General features: G+C 37.9%; 2 protein-coding genes across 4 annotated transcripts in view; both read right to left on the reverse strand.

Annotated features, from left to right (window-relative positions):
- Positions 1–950: 950 nt before the first annotated feature.
- EIF1AX (eukaryotic translation initiation factor 1A X-linked) lies at positions 951–10,527 on the reverse strand. Its single transcript, XM_057419521.1, has 7 exons — positions 10,307–10,527; positions 9,198–9,281; positions 7,223–7,326; positions 5,498–5,548; positions 4,427–4,508; positions 4,227–4,318; positions 951–2,310 (listed from the first exon to the last, which is right to left on the reverse strand). Exons 1-7 carry the CDS (start codon positions 10,320–10,322, stop codon positions 2,305–2,307), a joined length of 435 nt encoding a protein of 144 aa, XP_057275504.1. The 5' UTR covers positions 10,323–10,527; the 3' UTR covers positions 951–2,304.
- A 954-nt stretch (positions 10,528–11,481) lies between these two features.
- RPS6KA3 (ribosomal protein S6 kinase A3) overlaps positions 11,482–26,270 on the reverse strand; it is a 76,182-nt gene continuing 61,393 nt past the window's right edge. For all 3 annotated transcript variants that reach the window (XM_057419640.1, XM_057419642.1, XM_057419639.1), the window contains exons 17-22: positions 22,666–22,824; positions 20,205–20,366; positions 19,932–20,008; positions 18,778–18,895; positions 16,746–16,886; positions 11,482–15,567 (exon numbers count right to left, since the gene is read on the reverse strand). In XM_057419640.1, the coding sequence (XP_057275623.1) occupies positions 15,445–15,567; positions 16,746–16,886; positions 18,778–18,895; positions 19,932–20,008; positions 20,205–20,366; positions 22,666–22,824 (780 nt within the window). In that variant the 3' untranslated portion in view covers positions 11,482–15,444. The remainder of the gene's footprint in view (positions 15,568–16,745; positions 16,887–18,777; positions 18,896–19,931; positions 20,009–20,204; positions 20,367–22,665; positions 22,825–26,270) is intronic.

Raw genomic sequence — 26,270 nt, forward strand, 5'->3', positions numbered from 1 at the left:
ACACTGTTACAGATGGAGCACATTCCATGGCTTCACAGACAGCAATCTTGCAAGGCTCTACCTGACAGCTTCTGTTCTTCCACTGTTCATCATGTGGAGATGCCGGGAAGAGAGCTACTTGTACAAGTTGTTTTCCCCTCCACAAAGAAAAGAGAAGCAAGAAGGGACGATATAAAGCTGCTCAGACTGGGCTACAGAAGAAGCTTTAGCAGGGGACAGAAAAACAAAATGAGGAAGTGTATTGGGGGAGGTAACGTTGCCTAGCTTGTAAGTAGAAACCAGACAGTGTTCCACCAGAGCATTGATAAGAAATCCATAGTTAAATAGGAAATTTCCTTAAAAACCCTACAGAGTTTAGGCTGAGCCAGACACAAGCCAAGAGCAATGAAGACTGGAAGGAACCTGAAGGCAAACATAAGCAATTTTGCCAGGAACAGTTTCATCTTTGTCCCACAGCTGAAGTCTCTGCTATACTGAAGAACTCCAGTACAGTGAAATAAGTTGGACCTCAAGATCAGGTTTGAGAACTTTTAACCATTTTCAGAGCTGTTCCTAGTCTGCTTAATAGGTTGAGGAAAGCAGAAAACCTGATTCTGAAACACTGCAGCACCTATATTGCTTCACAACTGAACCTTAAAGGCACACAAAAACAGTAAGTTCATGTACTTTAAGATCAATGGAGTTAAGAATGCTGTATTGGTAGTATCTTTTCCCAATGTTTAGCAAGTTTTTACCACAAATGTTTAAAACCCGTGAACCATTTGGCAAAATAACTTAATACTAAGAAAATGTTATCCCTCAAATAAGATACCAGATCCATGTAAGAAAAATAGACATTATCATGACATAAAAAAGTAAAAGAGAAGACATTTTCACAAAAGCTCTGGAAGTTCAGCTGTAGCATAGAACTTGTCATCAAAAACCATGTAAAGCAATGAGGCCACTCCGTATTTAAAGCCATTTTGGTTTTATCTATTGGGGTAGTCACTTTACATCATACCAAAAAGACTGTTTATGAATACAAGTGTCAAAAATCAGATTTTTATGGCACAAAAGGAAGTTTTCCATTAACCTGCTTTCAGGGTTGTTAAATACATAATTGAAGACAAAGAAACTAAGGCTACCACAAAATAATATTTGCATGATGACGTTAGTCTTTATTCAGCGTCTGAACTGACTCCTCCTGTCTGAAGGTGGAGAAGAACCTTTCCATTAGTTTATTTCAGGGGTTTATTCTGGTTGAAAAGTCTCTTTTCCTGCGTTTGACACAAATTTGATTTTTCATTTTTACTGTTAATTTGAAGTTCACATAAGCTTTACTATTGTATCTTACAATGTATGGAATTCGAGATTAAAATAAAACTCTAGTCTTAACGTAACCTTTTCTATAATGTAAAAATATTCTACATGTTTAACATATCAAGAATGTTAAGCATTCGCTTTGGGGAAAAACTTTTTAATGTATTTTCCAGTACAAACCCAACTGCTGATGTTTTGGATCAACGTATCCCTGTTCAGTAGGGTGCCGCCCAGTGTTCACCGTCTGCAACTGCAGCTTGACTTGCAACTACACCAAACAAGACAGTTTTCAACAACTGCAAATTTGAGATGCTGCTTATTTTTTATCTTTACTTCTCCCCCACCCCTCCACTGTGGCGAATTTACATCTTTGAAATAATGAGTGTTTTTAATTATCAAAATCAGTATAAAAATAGCAGCATGCTACTAGACGTGAAAAGCAGATTGATCATGCATTATGTATTTAAATGCACATCTCTGCCTTCCTTTTATATTATCAAAATCTTCTTAAAGATAACATCAAGGCAAGGGGTATAAGGTCAGACACTGCATAGTATGATTTGATACTAATCTGAATTGGGCATTTCCATTTAATCAAAATTCATGATAATTACAGGGTAAACAATTTTTATTTCAAAATACTGGAAATTTAAATGGAATTGTAGTGATGAAAAAGGAAGAGGCAAAAATGCAGTCTTTTACAGCCCATGTCACTGCATCTCACTTACATCCAGAGATAAAAGCTCTAATTGGTGAAGAGACAAAATATTTGTGGCATTTCATTGAACCTTTGTGATAATCCAGCATTATCCATTTCTAAAGAAATATAAATACTTTAAACAAACACTGAAAATAAACCCTTCTGATGTAACAAACTACACTCTTTACTGAGAATTTTCAGTCTTCTTAAAAGAAAGGGACTCCACCCCCAAAAAAAAAAATCGAAATATCAATGTAGAATAATCCGTGGAGGAAAAAAGTCGGAATGTAAACCTCTGTTCCAAATTAGATCTGAAAAGCAAAAACACCACACCATGTATTTAATTCACATGCATTTTTTCATCAGGTAGCTCTTTCTTTAAAGTTATTTTTACAGTTCAACAGGAGACTTGTTGAAGGCAGTATAGTACTGCTTTTGCCTCAGCTCATATCCTGTTTTCTTCACATGTGAACAATTACTCTCCTCTTACGACCTCACCACAACTGTTACTATAGTTACACAGTCGAGTAATTCTGCCAACATAACTATGCATCAAGAGTGCACATAAATTAGCTCATGATTCTCAAAACAGCAACCAAACCTGAGTTTAAGGGTAATCTCCCTAAGTAGTGACTGTCAAATTAATTTGGTGGCAGAATGAATGTTTTTTTAACCGTTCTTCTGACATAAACAACACAGGAAAGACTCCACCAAGTCTTTCACGTTAACTCTGACCTTGGAAGCTACACTTCATTCTAGGTAGACTAGAATGATCCTCAGAAAGGTTATTCACATTTTATCTCGTGGCATCTTTTCCTTTCTTAAAGCATGATACTAATAGTATATTGGATAGCTGACAGAAGCTTAAAAACTCAAATACATTATCTCAGACAAAGATCCATTAGTTTGCAAATTTTATTACTTCAATATTGCTACAGCTACTTATCACTTTGACATCTTACAATACTTCATTATTAAAAGCATGCAGTACTAGGAAGTGTTTCTAGCTTCAGTAAGCTAAATCTCCAGTCAGCTGAACCACTGACAGGTCCAAAGTGAAATTTTCAAAAGGCTGAAGAAAAATTCATCAAGATTCTGATATTTTAAAAATATCTGCTCTAATGCATAATACACTGAGAACCTCAGAAAGTCAAAATATTAGCACTTAAAGAGGATTAGTCATATTGCTAACTCAGAGAGGACTAAAAAGATGAAGAATTAAACATAATAATATACTTAGAACAGTCTATCCAATTAAGTTAACTCACTGGCTCAGTACACTACTACTTAACCTCTCAGCCAGTTGACCCTACACAGTGTCAACTGCAAAATAAAGTGCATCATCTTAGAAAACCCTTCACAGCACATTCTAATTCTGCAATTTGCTGTATGATTTGAATTACAACAGTATTACTACTACAGTGTAGGAGTGTGCATAGTCTTGGTGACAAGCAGAAACACAGCCGATGGTGACAATCAGGATTATGGTTAAACTTTAGTAACTACCCAAGATGCAGCATTTTACAATTTTTATGTAAACAAAAATGGAAACAAAAGCTTTGGTTTTTAAGAATATAAATCCCTCAATGACTTCTGTAGTTACAATTAATTAGTGAGGCTGTTAAAGTACAGAGGAAGCAGAAAGGTAAAACCCCTAAGTGTTCATTCAGTTTGCCAGGACACCTATATAACCTGCAGTTGGTGTCCCGCACAGCTTGCATCAGCAATTTATGACTGAGCTGCCCTATGTGGCACAGGAGCTGACCCACCAATCACTGTGCCTGCTGCTTGAGACATCTTTCTGACCCTTTAAGGAACTGAATGTATGAACATACCCAGCCACATTCATGTATGAACAACTTGTGTAACTGCAACCCTTTGTGTGCACACACACATGGTCATTTGAATGGACACTGCTATGTAACTCTAGGTCTTTGGGGACAAATGACACTGATTTTCTCTTTGACGTCCTATGGGTAATGAGAAGCCTCTCTCCAGGTATGTTTTAATAGTATGACACTAAGCATACTATTTCCTTAGCGGTCAACTAGAAGATGATTGTAGTATAGATAACAGAAAGCTGGCAGGCAAATGTCCACACCACTTTCTGAAGCAGTCCCTGAGAAGGTGAGCTATTCTGAACAACCATGTACTATTTTACTTGTTCGAAACCAAGAAAAAAGAGCTTATTGCCAAAGGTGACACAAAATATATATTTACTACTTACGTCATCAATATCTTCATCATCATCTCCAATATCATCAAACTGGATTTCATCATCATCTCCAGGACCAAATGTGTCTGTTTCATTGATTTTAGCTAAAATGGGATTTGGAGAAGTTAAAGGAGTGCACTCACACCAAGTAGAGACAGATTGAACATTCTTGTCCACTACGAACTTCCCATTTGAACAGAAAAGATTCTTACCATGTTCTGGAAGCTCCCCATATGCTTTCAGACTTCTAGCTTCATCTGCATTGTACTTTAGAATAACATCAGCCTTGTTATCCTATATAAGAATTTATTAGAATGTATTAGTCATCTATGAAGGAAAAAAAACTCCCTATTAACCTCAGCAGACTACTAACACCTAACTTATTTTCGGAAGAACCACACCTCTATTATTTACATGAGAATATCTTGTTCCTCCTTCCCCTTCAGTTTCTCTAAATGTGAAGCAGAAATTGCTCATTTGTAGAATATTTTAATTTCGTTGGGGTGATAACTTAATTTTCTCCTATATTAAGTAATTTAAGAAGTCGTTTAATGCCTTTGAAATTAATCTTTCTTCAGAGAACACACATAGTGAGGTGTCTGGTGGTCTGTCAGAAAGTTAAAACTTCCTAGGTTCAAGTAGTTTAATGTACACAGCAAATAACAGTATCCTAGATGGTTTACAACTCCAATACATGTTTCAGAAATTGAATCTATCTTCAAATAACTGATGACATAACACTAACATTTGTGAAAAAGCATTTACCTAATAAAAAATTGACAACTGTTTTCTATTAACCTTTATATTAGGCAAAATTACGCTACTCTGTTTTTTGAAATTTAAGTAGAAACTGATCACTGATAAATTGGCCTCCTAAGGTAAAAGCCTAAACATCAAGGCTCCAAAATTCTGACTACCAAAAATTCTGATTATCACAATAAAATAATTGGTGCTTGGCTCAATCCTCCTTATGTCACAGGATCCAAGCATCAAACAGCTATGCCTGACAAGAAGAAGTCAGTGATGCCAGTGTGATGCCAGTAAGCACCTTCATTCACAAAGACTCAAGGTGCAATTTAGAAGAACAAGTTGAACCAGGATTTCTCATCTACTCATGACAATCTTTCTGTAATACGAGGAAACTAAAAGTAATAATTTATCATAACCGAATACAAATTAAAAGAAAGTTAGATGGGGATTTCCTCATGATATCTGACGCTATTTAGCATTGAAAGAGCTGTTTTTAAGATATTCTTCATTGGCAAATTACACTGTATTTTTACCTGGTAGTCTCTTAAGCCAACCAATATAATATCAGATGTATTTATCCAAACCTGAAAGAGAAAAAACGTATGTTATACTGCAGGAACTCAACTTCTGTGGTATAACACAAGAGTCAAACTGCATACTTAAGTTTACTGAGACACATGAAAAATTTCAGTACAGCCAACATTTCACTTTATAACCAGTAAAATGAAGATGCCCAATTTCATATTTTAACAGCAAAACCAAGGTCATAAATACTCACAAATACATTATTTCACATTATATGTAGCTATTAGTAAGGTAAAACAACTTTATTTGATGAGTTCCGAGCCAACATGTTCTGAGAGAACAGAAATAACCCATGAGGCCACCAGTCTGTGAATTGAGCTCCACAGGGGCAAAAAGTGCAAGAAAAACCAGATGAAAGGGGTGAGGGACACACACAGTGAAGAGCAGAGGAAAATGAATGGAGTTGTTTCTAGTAACTGACTACGCTAATCAGTCAAACCAAAGCCAGAAACCTGCAAAACAGGACATGCTAATAGTGATAGTTCTATCTCACATCAGCTTTTTTTTTTTTTGAGATTAAATATATTTCAGTTGAGACTTCCTTTATTTTAGACTTGAGAACTAGATAAGTGATGCTTTCTGCAGCAAGAAAACAGTTCTGCAGCACTCAGCATTTATCTATGCACATTCTCTACTACCTTCAACAGTTTACTGCAGTGCATTGCAGCAGCTAGCAGGGCTCACTCTGATACCAAGATTCACTGGTCTCCAAACCAAACAGGTGGAACAATCCAGAATGAACACAGTGAACATCTGTTTTATTGGGAACAGACTGAGAGGAACTCCTCTATACGGTACATACACGAGCAGAGGACAGAAAGCTGTAACATCTGACAAGGGCAACCTTGTCAGATGGCAAGGTTAAGATATGCATCCACAGATGGCAAGGTTAAGATACAAACATGTACACCTGACCTCCTGGACGGTAAACACCACTGCAGATCAGCTTTGCAGGAAAGTACTTCGGGAACAGATGAAGTCAACAATGAAACGATAGTATCTGAGATGCCTGTGGGAAGCTGCAAAGAAACCTTCCCAAACCACCCTTATTGAATTATTCTCAGATAGTCACCTGGTGAGATGATGATAATTATTCAGTTCCTCCCCGGATCAAGCCAAGCAAATCTATCCATCCCTGATTCTTACTGGTTTTGGGAAACAGCATACAAAAGTGGTGGCTTCAGACAACCCTCTTACACTTTCATTTTCCTATGATAGGTGTCAATCTTCACATTAATAGAAGTTCTCCTGGTAAGTAAGTACTGATCTAGTCCCAGACAAAACATGCTGACTTTCCAAACAGTCATCAGGTTCCCCACCTACAATTAGGGATCTTTTTAATTATCCATATACACATAACTTTCAAGAATGTAAAAAAATGGCATTTCACAAGCAGACAAAAAAAAGCATCTCCCCTAAAATACACACATCCAAAGGCAGCCCTTCAACTGCCAGCTTCACGCAAAAGCCAAAGCCAATTTCTGTGCTGGCAATACAAACAAGTGTATTATCAATACAAGAACAAGCTAGTTTACTATCAAAAAATAAGTCTAAGATATTAAATACAGTAGAAATGTTAACTTTTGTAATGACCTATTTTGTAATGTGTAAATTTTTATAATTACGTATCATGCATAATGCCACTGTTTTCTATTGCAATGCTTCAGAGTTACCTTTTTTCTTAGCTTCCCTCTAATATGACATAACCTCTTCACACCATCAAAACATAATGCCTCCAGTCTTCCATTGCCTAACATCTTGATCACCTGTGCATATTCTGAAAGAGATGGTAACATACAGAATCATTGAATTACAGAATCATTTAGGTTGGAAGAGACCTTCAAGATGATTGAGTCCACCTGTTACCAAGCCCACCTTGAACTAAGCGCCACACAGCAAAACTTCTAAACAAATACAGCAGCTTTATGAAACAACCGATAACTTTTGCTACTGTAACCAAAATTTGCTGTAACATTTTATCAAACATGGACAACCGACAGGAGCTTTCATCAGCCACACAGGCTGCTGAATGTACCACTTTTCTTATCACTGTTGACACTTTCAAACATCGTTCATTCTTAGTTGTATCCATGCTCTTGCTCCCTCTGAAATGCTTACTACAGATAGTTTTTGGAACTGTCAAGTAACACACAGTTTGAAACTTTATGACACTTAGCACCTGTGCTAAGTGACAAAATCTTAGGTGTCACTGAGGGAAGAGAAGAAAGCGGCACATCCTGTATACTGATACTCTGCCTCCTGCAGAGGCTCTGTGGGGAAAAATGCTGCTCTTGAAAGGACACGTTCTGCTGTTCCCAGATACTGTCTGAAAGGCAAGGACCAGGCGTCAGCTGAGAGCTATGAAACTTTTCTCCAACACCCACCCTCAGTCTCTTACCTTGTATTTAATGTCTTTCCCTCATCAAGTTCCAGAAATCCCTACTGAAACACTCCACATACTATTAAAGTCTGCAGTGTAATGTATTACCATTTAACTGAAAATAATAAAGCTAGTAAGAATTATAACATTATTATTATTATAAAGCTAGTAAGAATTATACCATTATCTGACTGTCCATACTTGCCAGGAAAAAAGTAATTTCTCAGTTAGTTGGAGCTGTATTTCAGTATTCTAAAATCTTTCCTTAGCACAAGTTAGATAGTCCAACAAGCCACACGTGAGACTATGAATAACTGAGAGTAATGTTTCATTAATTAGTCTTTGCTTGGGAGATGAAAAGGATTTTATGTTTTCCAGCTGCATCAAAATCAACTCCTTTTTTGATTTTAACTGTCACAGAATAACAGAAAGAGCTTAAAAAAGAATAAGTTCAGAGGTCACTTCTTTTACAGTGATTTAAATCAGTACTTTTCTTGTATTTCGAACAAACCAACTCATTAATTGGTCACTATGCAAGCCCTTGAGTATACGTGAGCAACCACAAGAGCATGACACACAAGCCAGGGTAAGCCAAAAGGGAGGTAATCTCACTGTCACCACAAGGCAGTGGAGAAGGGAATCCTACTCATCACCCTCCAGCTGAACACTCTTGTGGCTTACTCAACAACATCCACGTAAAGGACCTGACCTAGTGCTCCTGGTTTAAAATTGTTACATGTCACAAGCAGAGCCAATTCAACCAAACATCAGGGGACAGAAGAAAAACAGTGAGATGAACTGTTCTGCCAGGGCAGGGACTTCAGAGAGCTAATCACAAGATCCAAGAAATGGTTCCAGTTGGTATAGAACAGAAAGTGGGACTGTGCGTCTCACAGACAATTACTGGCAGCACTGAACTACATCACCCAAGCCAGGTGCTTACTGACCCTCACACTGAGCTACTCAAGGGACTTCTAGGGAATTTTTATGTACACACTGTATTACACATGGCATCACAATAAGGTCAAGGAAAGACAAACATCATTCTTAAGCAGAGAAGCTATTTAAAAATTTCCCTTTACCTAATGTCTTCCTCCTACACTCAAGTATGTCATTTAGAATTCAAATACAATGCCAGTACGAACGCCTCTTTATAGCACAATAACTCTGTATTTCTCAGACACCTAGATGTCTTTTTGTGTATCAGTGTACGTCACTTACAGTCTGATGAAAGTAACAGCACTGTCGTACTATAGTTAAAGACTCACCTTGCCCATCCTCCTTGAACACCAGTTCTCTTTTTTCCGATTCATTCTCATTCTTACCTCGTCGCCTATTTTTACCTCCTTTGCCTAAATTAAAAGGGGTGAAGGGAAAAGAAGCACGTGTTACTATCTCTGAATACAGTGAATGAAATAATCACACTTATAAGGTTTTCCATGCTTGTTCTTTACTTGACTGTTCTAAGTATCCTATCCAGATGTAGATTTATTGCTTGCTTTTAACACTTTTGCTCCAAATTTTTAACTGAATGGTAACATAGCAATTGAACGATGAGAGCCTCCACTACTTAAGATGTCCTGGCTTCGCTGGAATGACAGTAGCCTTCAACAGGGATCTGCACAAGACCACCATTTTCAGTTTTTGTGACTGTTGCAACCAAACACCTCACAAATAATGGTGGGACGACCCGTTGCATGTAACTTGAGGGGTTGCTGTAATGCTGAAATACTCAGGGGAGGACTTATGCTCCAAGTGAAGATGCCCTTTTTAAAGGCACACACGTGGCAACAGGATTAGATGCTCTTCGTGAAGACACATAACAGCAGCTCATACTCTCCTCGCCACCCCTTCCTCAATTAAAAAGCTGCTGTTCCCTTCCTCTCACTTTTTCGTTCCTTTCAGGCAGCGGGCTGGGGAGAAGGGAGAAGCCGCCGTGTCTAGCGAGAGCACGGAGGCGCACACACACAGCACACCCGCCCGCTTCCTCGGCGGCCGCCCGTGACAGCCAGGACCCGCCGCGGCCTCCACTCCCAGCCGCCCAGGCCCCAGAGGCCTCCGACACACCGCTGGGCCGCGCCCGACCGGGGCCAGACCGGGACCCACGCCTGAGCGTTGCCGGGAGAACCGGCCGCAGGGACTCGCCGGTACGGCAACACGCGGTGCCTGGCGGGCGGGCTCCTCCGCCCCCTCCCCGCCCCGCCCGCGGGCACCGGGCCGCGGCGGCTCCCACGTGAGAAGCGACGGTGGCGGGCCGGGGAGCCGCCGGGGAGCCTCCGCGGGCCTCCCCAGCGCGGCCGCGCCAGGACCCGGCCTCGTCGCTACGGCGAAGGGCCGGGCGGCCGCAGGAGGCCCAGCGGAGAGTAGCGCGCCTCACCTTTATTCTTGGGCATGGCGCCGGGCGCTCAGCCGCGGAGGGCCTGCGGGCGGGGGCGGCGGCTGGGGCTTCACGCGGCTCGCGCAAGGCGGAGGAAGGCAGCAGCTCCTGGCACAGCGGGACCAGGACCGGGTCCCGGGCTGGGGCTGACTCGTGCGTTCCGGCTGCTGGGCGCCGATCCCACCCACAGCGCCTCCTAGCGAGCGGGAGGGCTCTCCGCCTCCCGGCGGTGCCCTTTCTGCACATGCGTCCTCCCGCCAGCCTGCCCGCCCCCGGTGGCGTCGGCGGGACACGCCACAATGGGCGTGCTGATGGGCGTGCGCACCGCAGCTGGCGGGCACCGGCCACCAATCAGGGGCTCTACGGGGCGGTGCTGAGCGGGCGAATGGGGCGCGCTCGGTCCGGGCCGGTGGCTTTGCTTTGACCAGGGCGTGCGCGAGTTCGGCGTGGGACCCGCGGCGGCAACGCTGGAGAACGGCGTCCCCCGGCAGCCACGGCGGGCCCCTCCCAGCCCCCGTGCCAGGCGTGTGGGGAGCTCCGGCAGCTGGTGGGGAGGGCGGGGGTTCCGGCGGTGGTCTCTGGCCGGGGGAGGCGAGCAGCGGCGGGAGAAGTCTCGCCCCATCGATCTACCAAAGGGTGCATGCGGAGGGTGTGAAAGCAAGGGAAGTCTGAAGTAAAGCAAGTCCTCGGGGTCCAGTGTTACACTGACCCCCTTTCTTTTCTTGCCTTCCCCTCCCGGGCTTTAAAATGAGCCAGTTTACTCGAAAATACATTTAAAGATGGATTTAGGCAGGATCGAGCCTCGTGCTGGATTACAGGATGGTGCTGGTGCACACCTGGGATCCCAGGTGTGAACTCCAGCTGGAAGGTAGCGGTACCTGCGCCCCTTGCCCTGGGATTGTGCTTGCTTCTGCTTGTTATTGTCTTCATGCCCTCTCAGAGTCACCTTTTGGCATCCTCAGCAAGACCTCTGGTTACAATCCTCACACATGCTCCATCACAGCTGCTGTAACTTTATGTAATACAGTGACATTTTAACCGACAAATAGTTGCTTATTAAAAAGCTCTTTCTGGTTAGAACTGCACACTTGGTACACTGCAAATGTATTTCAGTGTTAATGAAGAACAAACAACTTACGTAACTGAGCAGAACAAATGATTAACCAGAAAAGCACTTTAAGATGTTTGAAAGTTTATTCATAGTAGAAATTTCAATTTCTTTTGAAGACTACAAAACCTGCCATTAGACAGGAATACAAGCAATGATACCTTTCCAGAACTGTTCATAGTTACATCTGGAACAGTTCTAATTACACATTAATAGCATGATTGGAACATTTCCTAGATCAGACTCTGAATAAAACAATCATTTAAAGTATTCAGTACATTTTTTTTTCTTTCACTAGCATTTCAGTTCTATGACAGCAGTGCCAAGCATCTAAGAGATGCTGTTGTAATAGTCTTCAACAAGGTCCTGGAACAGTACCTCAGACTCACGTACATGCCATGCTGAGAAAACTAGTATAAAGAATGATTGTATAGAATTGTAGAAAAATATTTTATCTGTGAATTTGTCATTTTTTAAAAATGTTTTAAGTAGACCCCCCCCAACTAGGTTGCAAAATAATTACATCCCCCATAAGTACACCTTCCCTTTGATTAGGTCAAGAGTATCAAGATAAAGCTAATCATTTACATCATTTTCATAAGTGAAAATTCATCTATTAACCATTGCCACTTACTAAGGGCCAGCATACTTTGAGTCCTTTCCTTCCAATAATAGAAAAACACAACTTTAGTTGGTACATCACATTTACAAAAGCAACACACACACAAAAAAGTCCCAGACACGTAAATCTATTTTCTTACGCCCTTGCCTCTTTAGAAAAAAGTTTTAAATATTCTCTTGAAAAACTCCTTAGAAGTTTCATTCACCATTATAGTGATTATGAATAAAGAACTTTGCCCTTACTGGATATAGATGGCATTTATTGAGTATTGCAACTGTACTCCTCCCTCTGTTCTCTCATGCTCCCAAGCACAGTTAAGTGGCAATTTCACATTATGCAAACCATGGCCTGTATACAGAAAATTCACCTGTATCTGCAGTTCTCCTCTTTTATTCTCCATGACTTTGTAGCCTAGAGTTACTTGTTATGCTTTGCAGACCAAGCAGCAGCCCAGCAATGAAGTTATGCAGTGTGTCATATGTACTCACATTCTAATAGAAAGGTGCTGGGATCTGAGGCAGCACTATGTGGATTTCTTTGTATCTACCAACTGTGGCTACAAAATGAGAAAAATAAACGTGAAGTTGTAAGCATGGATCCAAAGCAGGTGGTAAGGTACACAAAATTACCATGTAATTCTAGCCTGTAAAACATACCTCCTGCATACATGGGCCATTTAGATCTTGGTTTAGAAAGTAACTTCAAACTGTAGTGGATCTAGACTTCAACATACTGATTTAGCATGTGCTAAACTGCCCTGTTTTATTAGCATTTTAAATGATCACTCTATATTGCTTTACACACAACACAGTAGCAACATCTGTAAAGTCTAAATTAACAGCTCACTTGAGAATGCAGATATGTAAAATGTAGGAGTTAACTTTGCTTCACTATCTGGCTAATGACCAGTGAGCTCAAGGGCCACAAAATATGGCTAAAATAAAACTCCTGAAAGTACTTTCATATTACTCTAACACGGATATTGCCAATAGTAAAGCAGCTTAACACTTCCTCCTTTTGGTCTGTTCTTTGCCAGGCAGCTATATATACACACCGAGAACACAGGAGAAATTCCTTCCTGAACGAAAATGCTATTATTGACACTAGCGATTACTGCTATCCCTTCATTTCAACAGCATCAGTTTTAAATCTCCTTTGTTGACTAGATACCACAATCTTTAGACTAACACATTTAAAAGCCACTCCAGAAGGTATGGTTTCTAGGTTTTGAGAAGCCTGACTTACTGATTGCTTGCAGAGCTGAAAATACATTTTCTGAAAGAAAAGGATTTACTGAATTCCTCTGGAGCTGCAGCCAGCATCAAACAAAAAAAGAAACAACAAATGGCCTTTTTCTGCCTTTAGTGAAAGATGCTTCTTGAAAGAGGGGTAGATGCATCTCTACAACTCAAGGGAACTTCAGTGTCAGAGCACTAAGTAAGGGAAAAATGCTAATTGCTTGCAAGAGCTCTGTGTTCAGATTTCTAAGATGTATGGAAATTTAAGAATTCTTGTTCATAAAACCAATTCTTTACACAATTGATTAAATATTTAACAAATTCTTAAGGGCAACAGAAGCGGGATCCCTTCCCCAAGGAACTCGGAAAAACCTGTAGCAGAAGGAACACTCTTGCATTCATATAGATCAAATCTGTGATATCATAAGGGTGATTCTCCCTTTCAGTAAACCTCTGATGATTTCAGGGAAACTAGCAAATTAATCACCACAAAAAAATTTAATATCCCTAAATCAAGAAAATGCCTTCTTAGGCAGAACACAAAATTGCACCTTTTAGTTTTTAAATTGTATTATTCACTGAGCTGTTCATCCAGATCCATTATTTATTAAAGCTGGAATTCCCAACAGCCATTTTCATATCTGGAATGAGTTGATGCAGTGGATCATTTTGGGGGAGTGGGACACTGACTGAATCCAAACACATTCCAGTGCATGTTCTCATGTGGGCAATTTGATTTTTCAAGACTAGCTGTCAAAAAACACCTTTAATTACTTAAGACACCGAGAGGCCAAGAGTATTAGAAGTTTATATTAGTACTGAAAATTAGTCTTTCACAATCGTTACAAACTTGCTTCCACCTGGGGAAAAGGGAAGCACTCACTCTGAAGAGTTTTGTCTTATCTTACTGGGACAATACTATTTTCATGATAAATTACAATGACCCTTTTCTAGCCCCTGACTGATCTGGATGACTCTCCTCTCATTTTGCTTTGGATGTCAATAACAATTATCGGAAAATAACTGACAGAACATCAGATCCATCAGTTTTGCAACTGCAGTGAATGCAGTTTAAACCTGCTTTTTGCAGGCTTCTGCTTATTAACAGACAATATGTTTTGCTTTATCTTCAATGTAGCCTTTCTTCTATAATGCCAACAGTCACTGAACAAATCCTTTGCATCTTAAACAAAAGTCACAGAATAGAGATAAAATATTAACAATGGATTATAAGAATAAACAATATAGAAATGTCCTCTATCAGAAAGGATTTAGCTATGATTCCTGAGTCCAGAGATTAGATCAAAGAGAATAAAAGGGAGAGTATGGGGAACAAAAGACAAGAATTATCTTTTCTCTGGGTTATATTACCTATTGTATATATACTATGGTGAAAGATTCACTGTTTTAAGTTTTGAATACTATAAACAGCATCCTGATTTTTATAACATGACATGCAGTGTCAAAAACATGGAAATGTAGAGAAGACAGACATGGAGAAATACGTATTCATAGTATTACATTCAATAGCTGTTTAACAGTCAGGCTTCTTTTAGAGCTGTCCTACAATACTGATTAATCCAGCTGAACTGTTTAATCAGACTTAATTGTCAAAATGATTAATAATATCTAAGTAAAACAAGGCATGTATACATTAAAGAAAACAGCACAGAAACATACTGCTTGTGAACTGTTTACAAAAACATACAAAATGTTGGATGGCACAAAGTATATAGTGCTAATATAAAGAGATTGTTTAAGCTAAGTGCTTAACATAAACTGTCCATCTCTACCTGTAACAAAGAATATTTTAGGGGGCAAAAAATATTCCTTATAAAAATAATGCTATGTGGTGCAGAGTGCTTTATTCAGTGTATTTTTTACAGAGGTGGCATTCATGATTCTTCTGGTTTATTCAATCGTGAACTTGATCATTTTCATTGTGTTTCCACTTGTCACTCCATTTGAAGCTCCAGTAAGATCAGTAACTTGCTGTCAACAGTTTAAAGCGAGAGTAGATGAAAGCAATAGCAGCAGCAGGAGCAGCAGCATTATAGGTACCAGCTGGGACAGAGTGTGCTTGCAGGTATCTGTCAGATATATGCTACCTGTCGCCATGATTTGTGCTATCATCTTATGCCATGGTACCAAGTATCTGTTTGAGGTCACTTCACAGGGCTGTTGAGGTAATTTTTTTTATACCTCTCCTCTGAGCAAGAGTAGAACGGCCAACTGGCTCCAAAACTGGTGACTGATTGCGATTCAAAGCAGAGTAAGTTGCAGCCATTGCACCCTGTGGGGCAGAGGGGGAAAAAAACCAAGAAGAGTATGTTGTGACTGATGCACACACTCGAGATCACACAGTGCTAACAGCCAGAGTTTCTGAATGAGTTTTAAATTCCAGTCTACCTTCATCTACAACATAAACATACCACTGCAATACTCAAATACCAGCAGTGTTAGGAGTGAGTGTTTGTTAGGGTAGTAAATAGTTTTCACATCAATTGAAAGCAATTTTACCTTGCTTAAAAAGTCAAACCCAGAAGGTATAAATTGCTAAATTAAATTCTGTTCCTATGCTTTGTGAGATAGTTGGGGAATGAAATCCCATCAGTAGATGCTATCTCTGCTTATCACTTACATAATCATTTCCATTTTCAACACAATATTTAAAAAATTCAACCACATCATTCAGCACATGAAGATAAAAAAAAAAAGAAAAAGCTAGGAAGTTGTAAGCTGTGGGATCAGAACTTCCCTCTTTCCACTTGTGTTTCTGGATGCTAGAAATTTCTAATAGCTGACTCAGAGTGTTAATTATATTCTTCAGATCCCTTTTATGTTGCACGACAGATTCTTGGATGTAGGACTGAAGGCAGGGTGGAATATAGAGAAATAGAATTCAGTCATTTTTTATTTTTCTGCTTGTTTAAAGTGAAAAAAGTTTATCAGGATAAAAACCAGATTGTGTTTCAGAGTGCAGAGCAGTACAATACCATATTAATTAACTCTGCCTTTTTTGACTTTTGAGCTTATACTGTGATCACGAAGTATTTTCTTTTAGCCACTGACAATTAACCTCCTCTGAAGCTGTAAAATTAATCAAACTGTATTTCAGCCCCCCTATTGTCATCTGACAACATTTTCACTACCAGAAAAACAGTTTCTTCTGTGCTGGTTGTTAAGGCAATTAAGCCTCCCAGTATAAGTCCAATAAATTTCAAACCTAAGAAAATTAAAGTCTTTCAAATGTATTACTTGTTTTTTGCTTGGATTCTGGCCCCCCCGAGTGGATTCTTATGAAATCCTATTAGATATTACAAGTTCACTTTATGGCTTATTGCAACTCTGAGTCATAACTTTTAAATAGTATTTAGAAAAAACACACGCTACCATAACCTTTTTTTTTTTTTAATCCTTTTGTTTACACTTACTGTGGCTAGACAGCAAGCTGAACAAATACGTACTTACCTTCACTAAATGGGGAGCATCCTGCCTGTTCAGCTGGTATTGAGGCAACTGGTCACAGTGAACTATCCAGGGGTGACTAAGAACTTGGGCTGCAGTCAACCTTTGATGTGGGTCAACATGAAGCATTTTTGAAACAAGGTCCTGTTAAATGATATACAAAGAGTCAACGCAAACAATAGTAAAACTTAATCTCTAAACCAGATCATAGTTCAAAACAGAAGATTTCATTGGTATAAAAAAAAACCATTCATAATGTCAGCTTGAAATGCTGAAAAGCTGCCTGGCAATGTTAACATTTTCTCTTTTAATTACATGACTTAATGTGGTAACACACAGAAAAGTATCCAGTTAAGTAAGGCAAAATACATAAACATCAAAATATGCACACTGGGCTAGAATAGAGGCCCCACTATATCAGTATTTCATTTTTAACAATAACAAACAACAGATATGTGGGAAATCAATATGGGAAAAAGAACGGTGAAGAAAATAATGATGATCCTTTCCTTTCCATGACTTCCCAGTGTGTAGTAAGCTTTCATCCTGTGAAAGCTGACAGTTGAATTTTAGTATTCCTGCTGGCCATATATGTAAGGTCTTGTTTGTCTGTCACATCACTCAGTTCTGCTGAGATGAAACACTATATTCTATTTACTCTCTTTACATGCAAGTGGCTCTCAACTTCTGAGGAGATACACCCTTTTGTTTTGGTACATCATTTTCTACCACCTTTTGAACTTATATTTTATCCTTTTGAACTTAGATTAGTAAGAAGTTGAAAACAAATTTATACAGCAGCATAATATTTTATAGCTGTCTTTAGATGTCAGTCAGTAAGGGTAAAGCATAAATAATATTTCTATATTAAGTAATTAGCTGTACCGAAACACAGTTGACTAAATCTGGATCTAAGTTAATTTCAGTTACATTAGCAATACTGGACACTTTCATATAAAATGCTCTTGTAATTCAAATAAGAATCTGAACACAAAAAATATTATTAAAAAGGAATCTAAGGTTTCTTTCTTTTCATAGCTGGTAAGTTTTTGGTTCATTCTAGACTCCCAAGTACAACTGAATAGAATGGCCCTGAAGGAAGAAAAAGGTGATGCTACCAGGTTAGTGTAGACATGTTATTCTAACAGGTTGACTTGTCCAATCAAACGAATTACATGATTTGTGGGAAAATGATTGAATTGTGTGAACAGAACATTAGAAATCACATCACAAATCAAGTAGCAAGAAAGAGCACAACATATGTAAACAATTTTGTAGGATCTTTAGGACTTTACTGCCCCTTCACAAAAGGGGAATAAAGGATATTGCACACTTCAGTTTAGAGTCAATTTGATGTAAAAAACGTACTCCTCCCCCTCAAAAAAATTGTTTTAAATTTTTACTTCACACAAATGCAATAGAAAGAAAATATAATACTTCATTGGATGGTTTTTCTTCCTCTTTTTTGGGTGGTGTGTTTTTTTTTGTTTTGTTTTGTTACAAACAAACATCCTTATGACATCCTTAAGGACTAAAAGTTCCTACTTAAAAGGATAAGCTGCTCAAATCCTAACGAAAGAGTATGAGATAAACTGTTCTGGATAACTCTGAAGAACTGACCCAACAGAAAAATGTGAAAAACTATTTATTTTTCTAACCTGAATCAGTGGAGCACATGGTAATTATAATAATTTTTTCATTATCCTGATTTAGATTATCTATAAAATTTTTGAATGTCATGCTTCCACTTGTGTTTTAATTACAGCATTTCTCATCATGGGTGATTGTGCAAATGCTGATAAAATACACTGTATTTCAAGGAAGAGCTGTTAACTGCTATAGTATAAGGCACACCTGTTTTAATTCCTACATGCAAGGAGGGACTGTTGAAATGTGAAAGGATCATAAACAGCAAACAAACTTCTATTATCAGTATTTTTACCCAATCATGAGTGATACAACATATACATTATAAGCAACATGTTACACTGCAACCCATTTCTCACCCGACAAAGGACAAAGCAAATATACTTGCCTTAGCTGTTTCTGAAACGGTATTCCAATAACCGCCACTGAGAGAGAACTTTCCACTACCTATTCGGGCCAAAATCTCCTCTGGGGTATCATCAGGACCATTTGCAAAAGGAGTGTAGCTATTTAAACAAACAATTTCAGTGTTAACAACTTCCATAACCTGGACCTGTATAGTTGGTATCAATGATCATAATATTGAGTGAGTTCAACATAAATACATTCCAAAGATAGTCAAATAGCTGTAAAAAAGTTATTCTTAACATATGAAAATGCATAGCACTGACAACAGATCTGTTCTTACTGCATGCATTCCCTCTATATCTGGTATGAAAAACAGATTTTTTCTCTTATAGCAGTCCAAGTACTGGTAGTTCCTGAATTACAGAAAGTATTCTTTAAGCCTTCACATTTTAGGGAAGTAATAAAACAAGCTGTTATAAAATTAAATATGAAGACACTATATGAGGAGGCTGAAAAAGAATAAATACTGCTTTGATAATAGAGGAAGGTGCAGCAATTTTCTTTGCTCTACTATAAGCATTCTTGCTGCTGCTGCCACTGCCAGAATACCAATAACTAAAAAATGATGAAATTAACTCTCAACCAAAGTGGCAATCTGAATAATCCATCATAAAAAGATAATCTATTTGGCTGGTGCAATATCTTTTGAACTTGTGGAACTATACTTGAATTTATTCTTCATCTTATAATATTAATTTCTGTTGCATATATAAATGCATTTATTGCGTTTATTATATCCTAACTGCCTCAGTTCAAACTATCCAGTGGCTGGATTTTGCACACAATCATGCTTCCATGCATTGCAATTATATTTGCAACATGTATTTCAACATATATGCTGCTTAATCAGCTAAATTTCATATGAAAAAAATCAGTTCTTACTCCTAAATCACCACAAAACAGAAATTAAACCCCTAAAATAGATGAGACATGAGAAGCCAGGAATTTTTCACATCAGCCTCTGCAAATTTGGCTTCTACTAGAGACAAAGCATATGCTACCCCTACTGAAGCCAAAGCCCAGATTAATCAGTAGCTTGATAGAAACATCTTCAACAGTGTGCCTACATTTATTATTCTTTTTGTTTATATTGATTTGCTATTCTACAGCAAAGTAAACTAAAATTACCCTTACCCAGTCAGCATGGTATAAAGTAGAACTCCGAGGCTCCATATGTCACATGCAGCATCATAACCTTGCCTCTTTAAAACCTGAGGGAGACAAATATCTTTTTTCTGAAGTGAAAAATGCTTAAAAATGCTTAGATTATGCCACAAATAGTGAGATTTCAAATTGTTAATATTTACAAAGTGACTTTACTTGTTACACAAGAATGACGCAAACATCTAACTAGCAAAAAAACACTATCAAAATAAACCAAGGCATGTAAGCTATCCTGGTATTTACCTCTGGTGCGACAAAATTTGCTGTGTAACATGGAGTCATCAGAAGACCATTTTCTGCTCGCAGTTGTTTTGCAAAGCCAAAATCACAAATTCTAATTGATTCTGGATTACCAGATTCATCGACATAAAGAATATTACTAGGCTTGAGGTCTCTATGAACAACCTAAAAAAAAATAAAAGAAACCACTAAATACAATCAACTAAAAAGATGAAAGGTTTTGTAATTCTCAATTTTGCTACCTCATTTCAAATCAGCAATCACTTTCCGATTTTCAGCTTCTAATATCAGCTACAGTATTCTGATGCTCTTTGGTGTCTAGAGTACTACAGTTCTAACTTGGAAACTAATTATAAAGCCCCATGCAGACATCCCACTTTTCCCTAATTTATTTGTACATATGATTCCAAATGTCTAGTTCTAGTGGGTGAATATATATATTTCTTACTTTAACGTGCATACCTACAAGGTTCTTTAAATCAGAACCTTTGACTAGTAGGAACTTTTGGAGTCATGGACGTCTGGAGCTGCTCATGTGCCACTGTGCTGCATAACCACATGCTAGTTGCTGTTGGAGTAACCCTCTGTATTCCGTTCTCTTCATTGAGATAATCTGAAGTAATCTCAGTGCAAACACTTAAGACCTAATTAAGGATGAATTTTAATGCAGTTCTGCCAAAAAAAAAACCAAAATAGCAAAAAGGTATTCTCCTAAGGAACTGGCATGTCAAAAAAACCCCAAACCATAGCGGTTTCCAAATGGCTATTTTGTAGAGGATTAAGATGTAAAATGCTTGACAAAAACTGTAGAAGTTGCCAAAGTTCTGGCAGGATTAATCGGATGTTATTTGAAACACTGTTATAGCAAGCCTTCATAAAACCTGGAATTCACAAGGACAGTCTCTGAAATCAGATGACCTGTTACATTTTCTTCACAAGACAAATTAGCCTAAAGCCTCTGTAGTCTTTGCTATCTGGAAAGAAAGGGGTATATAGTGTAGACAGTAGAGTCGATCTAAACGTCTTACTTAAAATATTTAAACAGACCTGCTGTGAAAGCCTTTATCTTCCTGACTGTCCTATGTATTTGATTAATATTAAACTACAGCTTTTGCAGGCTTACATTTGAATGCAAAAGATAGTGGTGAAATATTTCAAGAAGGTAATCACATTAGAACAAGAAGATAACCCAAACCTCCTGCGAATGATGTGCAGAATCAGAAGCTCTATGCACACTTCCAGAAAGCTAGCAGGGTTTGAAAAAAGTAAGTCCAAGACCAAGAAGTAAAAGACTGCAGAGGGTCTGCAGACTGTAAGGCCATTTAATACACTAAGCGTCTTTAGTAAAGGCTTTTTCAGCATGCAGATACTTTGCAATTCTCAGATTTAACAAACAAATACTTAAACGAATGGAAATAAGCATCTTATAAACTGAAACATAAAAATGATATTAAAGAATTTGAGTTGGGTAGATGTTAAGGGAAACATCCTGACTTGAGATGTCAGTGTATGACAGAACTGGCTCCTGATAGCCCTCTTTTTTTTTTTTTGCATTTAGATAGATTAGAATTCTTTTTCTCCAAGTAATAAATGAAATAAATGAAAACAAATTAAATCCTTTACTGCTCTAAGAGGCAGAAGAAAAAACCCAGTTTTATTCTTGTTGGCAGTTTTAATTTATTTATTTTTTAATAGATCCTAAAAAGGGTACAAAGGAAGAGGTATGGTAGGCAACAGAAATAGCAGCGCTGGGGATCTGGCAGACTGTTTCTAGAACCAGTCTGCTTGAGTTGTTGAGTTGCAGAGTCTTGATCAAATTCAGACACTAACTCCTAAGCAACCAGAATGTTCATGGCAAGGAATAAAGAAAATACGTTCCTGTACTATTTTCCCACAGGTAAATTTTGAAAAGATATCAGTATAATCGAAACAATCTGACATTTTGAAATAACATTTTATTTTAGATCAAAGAGGAGAGCAAACCAATATGCAGGATATTTCAGTTATTTTTTATCATAATGTTTTTGATTAGCAGACTCAATCATCTACCAGCATGCAGAAATATTCTGCTCCAAGATGTGATAGATGAAAAATAAATTTTCAAGGTATATTGCAGGATGGGGTTGGAATTACATCAGGTCCCATGGCTAAGCAACAGAACTGGTCCTAGCACTTCTTCCTGGCTAACTTCCTCTCATATCCTCTCTATTATTAATTATATGCATATTCCACAGAACTGCTGACAGACTGCATGAAGGACAACAGAAATAGCTGCATCATCTCCATTACCTGGAAATCTTCACATGATGAGGGATGTTTTGATTTCAACACAAATTCCTGCTGCAGTGTAATTACTTACAAAAAATTACTTAGTTACCACACAGAAGAACATATCAAGGGATGAGCTTATTCGTCTGAAAGAGTATTAACACCTCTAAGCATTGTGTCCAAGATGAGAACTTACCCCTTGTGCATGGAGATATTCAACTGTTTTTGTTATTGTGAACAGAACAGCACTAGCTTCTCGTTCTGAGAAAAATTTTTGCCTAAGAATTTTATCCAGCAGTTCTCCTCCTTTCATAAGTTCTGTTACTACATATACATATTTTCCATCATCATACACCTGCAAAAAGTACATAACGGTTAAACTTCAAAATATTTATTCTCTGCTGTCTTCTTATGGAATGCACAGAGATAGTGCAGGTGCATCCACAAGCTGTTTTCTTTAATTATATTTCTCACTCCCCATGCTTTCCAAACATTGCTCATCTTCAGAAATGAACACACAACCTTCTACAAAAAGGTAGCACAGTAAGGAAACAACAAAAATACTGGCTTGTAAATATTAAAAGAAATAAAACCCCCAGATTAATAACATGTAGATTTCCCTACAGTTTTACTGAGACATACTGAACTAGATATGGAAGAAACTAAAAAGTAGTAATAAATGAAAACTAGTTTAATTAAGGAAAAACCATAGCTAATTCTAGGAGCAATTATTGCACAAATTTACAAATATGAACAGAGATCATTTCAACTGAAAAGTCAGACAAGAAAAAAAACAACCAAAAACCAAACCCAAGAACCCAAACCCCAAAATACTAAGTTCACCTCAAACAGCCTCTATGGACACTGAAGTTAATGTATACAAAGTTGCTCTGAAAAAACCCTACAATTTATACATTACTCTACACATAAAGCATATAGCAAGGTCTAAAATTAATAAAATATGTATATTTTAGCCCCTTTAGTTATGGAAAATGGCTTAAATTGCTTGGCTTTTATCTTTCAGGGAAACAGTAATTGAGAATTATATATATTGTCACCAGGGGGCACTACAGACTGAACTATACCAACCAAAACATGTTTTAAGATATACCAAAGCACTTCATTTCAGTTGGACTTTCTTGGAGTTTTAACTTAATCCAGAAAGTAGTTCCTGCTTTAGTGAAAACTTTTACAGACAGTGTTCCCTATTATTATTTCAGCCTATTTTTTATGATGATGTTGCAATTGTTCTCTTCAATAATACATGTGAAATAAAAACTAGTTAGTTTAAGTAGAAACAATTATCCGAGTTGTAGTAAGTAAAACTAGGGATATCAGCTAAATTACAAAAAAATAAAAAAGGAAAAAACCCAAAGAGAGTTTCATCCCAATTTCTATGTCTTAAGCTACCTGGGAAATACAGGCTTCTAAAGTTCTAAGCTTAGAAGGATTTATTTTCTTACCAAATAAAAAAGAAGAACACTAAAGAAATAAATTCCGTACGCTTTACAATTCTATAGGTTTATGATGCATTTGGTTGCTATTTTATCTGCTACTCCTTGCTGGTCCTACCTGCCTGCCAAAAACCAAACACCAACCAACAAACCATCCCCAAAACCCTACAAACTCCAAACAAAAACCAAACGCACCCCAAACAAACCACTCCCTTTGCTCTGATTTCTCTAATGGCATTATCAATTTAGTTATTTGCAGTTTATAGATACTTTTGAAGTTTGCTTCACAGTTAGGTGCACAGTATTATGCTGAGATCATAAATGTGATGCTAGCTTTTAAAAGTAATTCCTGGCACATGCCAAAGATCAGTCAGTATGTGTTCTCTACCAGGCAAACTGGAAGAAACTATGGTGAGGAACAGATGTAGGCATATAAACAAAACATAATGTAATGGAGAAAGAAAACATGTTTTTTGCAAAATGAAGTAAGATTTCCCATAGATATTAGGCATTTTGAACTCATAAAGTACGCAGGCAAGGAGATAAGATATTGTATTCAGGTTTCTAAAATGTTTCTGGAAATTTACTTCAGCCAGTACTTTAAATAACTTTAAAAAAGGACAAAAGTTCTTCTACAGAACAGTAACTAATAGGTATAAAAGCGTGAAATACATATAATGGTCTGGCACAGGAAATTTCTAGGTAATGGTTTGTTGGAAGCTGTGTGATTCTTCCGTTCTTACACCGTTTCCAAGGCATCCACTAATGGCCACTGTCAGGAGCAGGATATTGGATAAGAAGGACATCTGATTTAGCACAATATAGGTCCTTTTTTTGTTTATGTAGCGTGTAACTGAAAAAGACCACCGATAACAATCAGAAGGAAAAACCCCAGAGGACTGCAGGAAGAATTTGGGCTTTTGAATATCCATTGTTTCTATCCAAACACCTTCAGAATTAAGTTACATAAAAAGAGGAAGCAAGAACGAAAATTTCCATCCTAAATTAAAATATTACTGCATTTATTTTTTGAATACAAGAAAAGAAGATATTTCTTGCAGAATTGTAATTTCCAAAGACATCCACTTAAATGCTGAAACGTTTTCATTTTGTATTTCAAAATAGAAAGACTGAAAATTTGTTATGGAATTGAATGAAAAATTGAGTCAAATCGACTGGGAAATACAGGCTACATTATTTGTGTAATAATACACAGTGATCTTGATGGGTTTGAGGCCTGAAAGCCAAGTGCTTTATATTCTTTCCTATGAAATTGTAATAGCACATCACTGTATTGTGGGATATACAAGCAATCTGCCCCATGCATCTACATTAGAACAATGAAAACTTCAAACAAACAATGTCAAATTCTTACACTAGTGAATATTACACAACTTTCTATTGCATATGAATCCTATATCTCTTTCCTTACACTGGGCGTACTTCCATAAACCCTGCTTGGGAAACTGCAGACTTAAGGCTTTTTTATTTTGTAGTTTCCTTTTGCTATTTATTTATTACTGTTGGCATGAATGCAAGATAGCTGCTGCTGGAAGATAACTGATGATGAAGAATTAATTACAGATTAAAATAATTCAGCATGTGTGACAACTTTTCAAGGCTGCCTGGGTTTCTCTGAGTGTAAAATATTCATAATGCTGAAGTTCAGGTAAGTACTCACATTCGTTATGTTTGTCTTCCTGCTTAAATGACGTAAACTCTATTATGAATTGAAGTAACACATAAACCTAGCAAGCAGCACTAAAAGCAAAGTAAATGCTGAGGCAAGTTCCCTGTTAGCACAGTTGCTATCAGGCAGCTTTACTGTCCAACCATGTGAAGCAGAACAAACAGGAAGTGGGATTATAATTATGGTATCTAGCTTGCAATAACCCATGCTCCATGGTGGGATCCCTTGTATATCTGACTTACTCTCTCAAGAAAGGGACAAACCACATGATACTGGTAAGGTGAAGGCAGGAGAAGAACTTTAGGCATAGTTCTTGAGTACTCATCTCCACAGTATTTATGACTTCAAGATATCTGAGAATCTTACCTCAGCTGAGCTCAGCTTCCTGGAAATTGTTAGCTGTTTTGCCTGAAGTTAGATTTTGGGGACCAGAACACTTTGTGTGCAGTCATTAAGCACATGCCTGTTTAATTTTTAATCCTATTTAATTCATAATCAACAAAAGAAAGACAATTTTCTTTTTTCTGTTTGATCATCAGAATCTACTGTTCACTATGAAAAACCTCTTCCAATTTAGATTATTCTTTGCTTTTTATGATCAAAGTGTTCTCATGGTCAAGCAATACCAAAAGAAAAAAAAAAAATCATATAAATAAT

This window comes from Pezoporus wallicus, unplaced genomic scaffold, assembly GCF_028554395.1.
Source record: "Pezoporus wallicus isolate ANWC-B61680 ecotype Strahan unplaced genomic scaffold, APGP_CSIRO_Pwel_v1 contig_5767, whole genome shotgun sequence".
NCBI classification, from domain to species: Eukaryota; Metazoa; Chordata; class Aves; order Psittaciformes; family Psittacidae; genus Pezoporus; species Pezoporus wallicus.

Coding starts and splice junctions, on each gene's coding strand:
- EIF1AX (XM_057419521.1), bottom strand. Junction 7,327..9,197: donor GTTCAAGGAGGATGGGCAAG/GTGAGTCTTTAA, acceptor CATCTCTTTCAG/AATATGCACAGGTGATCAAG. Junction 5,549..7,222: donor GAGGGAAGCTAAGAAAAAAG/GTAACTCTGAAG, acceptor TTTCTCTTTCAG/GTTTGGATAAATACATCTGA.